Source organism: Brassica napus, chromosome C2 (assembly GCF_020379485.1).
Source record: "Brassica napus cultivar Da-Ae chromosome C2, Da-Ae, whole genome shotgun sequence".
Classification (NCBI taxonomy): Eukaryota; Viridiplantae; Streptophyta; class Magnoliopsida; order Brassicales; family Brassicaceae; genus Brassica; species Brassica napus.
The window spans coordinates 41,520,076-41,525,022 of NC_063445.1; the positions used below are offsets into that span (position 1 = coordinate 41,520,076).

The following is a 4,947-nucleotide window of genomic DNA, read 5'->3' on the forward strand; positions in this document are numbered from 1 at the left end:
GGATTTAACTTATGTTTCACTTGTTGATTTGTAAACTCACAAGTTGAAACACATGTATACATAAAACTAACAATATCCGCTTTTGGCTGAAACCCTTTATATATTTTTTCAATATATACCTAAAAATATACATAATTCACTATTCACATCAAATTACTATTTTCATATAATTTTAAAAAATATATAATATTAATACGTAATGGTTACTGTATATGCTATCATTTTATTATATCCTAAAATAATCTATTTTTCTTTATTTGCAGAAACGAATTTCGTTATTATTCATGTATTAGTTTGAACTTGCTAGAATTATTCTTTTTGTAAAGTCTATAGAAAAAATTATTATTTTCCTTAAATAGTTCCCATTTTTCCTAACTACATTATAACCAAGCTTCTCTCTCTCTCTTGCAAAGAAAATTTGCCATTAAATTCTCAAAGCTCCTCCAACTTTTCAGGCGCTCAACTTAAACTTGACACTTCTCTAGTTCTCTTCTCTACATATTTCCTCCTTTCTCTTCTTATTCATCCTAACGACAGTAAAAACAAAGCTTAACCCTTTCATCGTTCTCACCATGACCCAGAATCAAGACCACCAACCTCACCGTCCTGTCCCCGTCCACGTTACAAACTCCGACCAAAACCCAAACAACCTCCCCAACTTCCTCTTGTCCGTTCGTCTCAAATACGTCAAACTTGGTTACCATTACCTAATCTCCAACGCGCTTTACATCCTCCTCCTCCCTCTCCTCGCCGCCACACTCGCAAACCTCTCTTCTTTCTCCCTCAACGACCTTACTCTTCTCTACAATCACCTCCGTTTCCATTTCCTCTCCGCCACTATCGCCACCGCGCTCTTGATCTCTCTCTCCACCGCTTACTTCACCACCCGTCCTCGCCGTGTCTTCCTCCTCGACTTCTCATGTTACAAACCAGACCCTTCTTTGATCTGCACTCGAGAAACATTCATGGACCGTTCTCAACGAGTAGGTATCTTCACTGAAGATAATCTCGCATTTCAACAAAAGATCCTCGAGAGGTCCGGTCTTGGTCAGAAGACTTACTTCCCTGAAGCTCTTCTTCGCGTTCCTCCGAACCCTTGTATGGAGGAAGCGAGGAAAGAAGCAGAGACGGTTATGTTCGGAGCTATTGAGGCAGTTCTTGAGAAAACCGGTATTAAACCGAAAGATATTGGTATTCTTGTGGTTAACTGTAGCTTGTTTAATCCAACTCCGTCACTTTCTGCGATGATTGTGAATAAGTATAAGCTTAGAGGGAATATTCTGAGCTATAATCTCGGTGGAATGGGTTGTAGTGCTGGCCTTATCTCCATTGATCTCGCTAAACAGCTTCTCCAGGTAAATATTGTATTCTTTAATTTGTTTTAGTACTACTTCAGATTATGTTTTAATTAATTATTTGGTTTGGTTTAGTCCGGTTTGCTTTTTAAGAGCCGTCGTGACTTTTCTTATTCAGCCTTTAAATGTTTGAAAAGGCTAACGACAGCTCATGAATTTTATGTTATTAAAAACAGTAAAAGTTTTAATTATTTTGTGCTATGTCCAACTTAATAAGCATTTAATATGTGTTTTTTTTTGGAATAACTCGCTTTCTTGTCACTATTGCGTGCTATAAGCATGTTATTATGACTAAATTATTTGAAATCGAATTATTTGAGATACTATTTCATTTATATTGTCGAACTTTTTATAAAATGAGTTGTATGAAAGCATAAAGATCAAACAAGTCACGTGTCTATGAAAATTCTGACAGTGACAGGTCTTTTAGTATTTGGGTAGGTGGTGGTTGAGAAATTGGAAAAATCATAATGTCTTGAGTTAATGACCAAAGTTGTATTTTATTTATTTATATATAATATAAAAGTTAATGACATTTTTTTCATTTCAAAGAAGCATCCACTATTGAACAAAAAAGGAACAGTGCATGTAGGATTGATGCGTAATTATTTACAGTCCCTATATATATATATATATATATATATATATTTATGTAAGAGTCTATGACAGTTGAGAAACCAACGTGGTAGCACATGCTTGCAAGTTCCTTAAATCTCTAAGCTAGTTGGCAAATTGAATAAAAGTTCTCAAATAGTTACAACAATATTAGGTGCATACACACTACAGCACTAACCATGTAGTAATAATAATATCAAAGCATAACTTAAAAAGCCATGTTCATAGTTTGTCTTTTAGATTCAAGAATCTTGTTCTTATCGAATCATGCTAATAATGCAGGTCCAGCCAAACTCATACGCACTAGTGGTGAGCACAGAGAACATAACTCAAAACTGGTACTTAGGCAATGACCGATCAATGCTTCTCTCTAACTGCATCTTCCGTATGGGTGGAGCCGCCGTACTTCTCTCGAACCGCTCTTCCGATCGCAGCCGTTCAAAATATCAGCTCATCCACACTGTCCGTACCCACAAAGGAGCTGATGACAACGCATTTGGGTGCGTTTACCAACGAGAAGACAACAACGCAGAAGAAACCGGCAAAGTCGGAGTCTCTCTATCCAAAAACCTAATGGCAATAGCTGGAGAAGCTCTCAAAACAAACATCACAACTCTCGGACCACTCGTCCTGCCAATGTCCGAACAACTTCTCTTTTTCGCAACCCTCGTGACACGCAAAGTATTCAAAGTCAAGAAGATCAAACCTTACATTCCTGATTTCAAGCTAGCGTTCGAGCATTTCTGCATTCATGCTGGAGGTAGAGCCGTTCTTGATGAGATAGAAAAGAATCTTGATTTGTCCGAATGGCATATGGAGCCATCGAGGATGACGTTGAACCGGTTTGGTAATACCTCAAGTAGCTCGCTTTGGTATGAGCTTGCGTATAGTGAAGCTAAAGGAAGGATCAAGAGAGGAGACAGGACTTGGCAAATTGCTTTTGGATCGGGTTTCAAGTGTAATAGTGCGGTTTGGAAAGCTTTGAGAACGGTTGATCCGGTTGAAAATTCTAATCCATGGAGTGATGAGATTCATGAGTTTCCTGTTGCAGTTCCTAGGATCACTCCCGTTACGTCGTCCTAGTTTTTTTTAAATAATAATTCTTTTGGAGATTTATATGTTATGGTTGTCTTTTAATGTAATGATGTGACTTATCTTTTACATATCTGATTGTATTTTTTATCCCATACGCAATTAGTGGTGTGCATGATGATAGCGTAACGCCGGAAACACGTCTCGATGTGGTGCCTCCAATTCCAAATTGAGAACCGCCTCGTCCCAGCAGTGTTTCCACCGCCAGGAATCGACCCACCATCATATATAGCAAACGTACATAAAACTCTTCTTTGTTTCTCCAATCTTGTCTAGATTAGTTCTATGTAGTTTACAGATGTGTTTTAGAAGAGAACAGTTTAATCGCACAATCACAAATGTTTCTCTATTACAACAATACGAAAATATGGTACAAATCGATGCAAGTCGATGTGACGTCGACACCAGAGACACAAAGAACACACAGATGTTTTATACAAACACACATTGGTTCTATTGGAAAGCGTTTTTATAAACAGAACTTCTGTGTGAAGTGGTACCTATCATACATGAGATGTGAAACCTTTATGGGACACGTACTCTCTGCATTCAAGCAGAAACGACAGCTTCTGAAACCCTTCCATTACCAGACTCTGCGTTGCCACTGTCGTAGTAATCAACCAGCACTTTCCAACCAGAAGGACACATGAAACCGTCTGGTGGGTTCTCTTTCTTCTTAGCCAAGCCACGCATCTAGAACAAAATCATCATCCAAATATATTGCTTTTCAGTCACAAACTACGAACCTTGGATATGGAAATAGAACGTAATTTCAGATTGTACCTTGGTTCCTGATATGAAGAGTAACTGTGTAGAAATTAGCTCCCGCATTGATCCTAGCTTTGGCGTGCCACTGAACCTCGGTTGGACCAGCATAGTGCATTGGAGATGGCAAGATGGAGACTAAAGTAGTCTCCAGATCCAGAACCCCATCCTCAAGCACCTACATGTTCAAAGCAAGAAACAACATTCATTTACATTGAAAAATAAAAATATTAAAGTGGGAAAATCTTTTGGTTTCTTTGTTGATCGTCATCAACGTTCATACAGATGCAGCCTGGAAGGAAACAGATAAGAAAGCGGGGCTGGCTTGGATTTTCTCGGACCATACCGGGAAAGTTTTGGCCAAAGGAGCTGCAACAGAACACTTCGTCCCCTCCCCACTGGTGGCAGAGGGCATGGCGATAAGGGAAGCGCTACTACAAGCACAAGCTTTCGGGTACAGCAAACTACTCATCAAATCCGACGCTCAGACCATCATCCGAGCTATCAATGGGAGAGACTCTATCAAGGAGCTTTTTGGTATCCTCCAGGATATTCACAATCTATCTTGTTATCTCTCTGTTTCTCGCTTTTGTTTCATTCCTCGTTTAGACAATATTGCTGCTAACACTCTCGCCAAGAGAGCTCTAGCTACAACTATGGTCACGTAAAACTCTGGTTTTCTATTAATGAATTGTTGCTAAAAAAAAAATTCTTTGTTGATCGTATGTTCAAAACAAGAAACAGAATGTATAATGTGTATTGATGGTAGGGCCTAATTGATAGAGCATTCTTGACAAATTAATTAGCCTTGAGGAGAGTAATTCTCCATGACCAAATTAACGTCACGTTACAAAAACAATTTATTATTCTTTTGACTAAATCAAATTGAAAATACTAGGTAGCGCGGGAACTTTTCTTTGTTTTCATTTTTAAGATTTTAATATCATGTTTTGATAAAATAAATATTGATAAGAAAATATATTTCAAATGAAATAAGAATATTTTTTATTTGGTATTAAAACCTTTGAACAAATCTATTTAGAGAAATTGCCACAAATACCACATTCATATTATTACTTTACATGTTTATTAAAAGACACTTATACCCATAAGGTTAACT

General features: G+C 37.8%; 1 protein-coding gene across 1 annotated transcript; it reads left to right on the plus strand.

Annotated features, from left to right (window-relative positions):
• Positions 1-378: 378 nt before the first annotated feature.
• LOC106451725 (3-ketoacyl-CoA synthase 20-like) lies at positions 379-3,164 on the plus strand. The gene is made up of 2 exons (XM_013893694.3): positions 379-1,355; positions 2,253-3,164. The coding sequence occupies exons 1-2, from the start codon at positions 573-575 to the stop codon at positions 3,051-3,053; spliced, it is 1,584 nt and encodes a 527-aa protein (XP_013749148.2). The 5' UTR covers positions 379-572; the 3' UTR covers positions 3,054-3,164.
• The last annotated feature ends 1,783 nt before the right edge of the window (positions 3,165-4,947 follow it).

What these genes read in the sequence shown, in the direction of transcription:
- LOC106451725 (XM_013893694.3), top strand. Translation starts at nt 573, where the DNA reads ATGACCCAGAATCAAGACCACCAACCTCACCGTCCTGTCCCCGTCCAC. An exon ending in TCGCTAAACAGCTTCTCCAG is followed by an intron (nt 1,356 to 2,252) that starts GTAAATATTGTA and finishes CTAATAATGCAG; the next exon opens with GTCCAGCCAAACTCATACGC.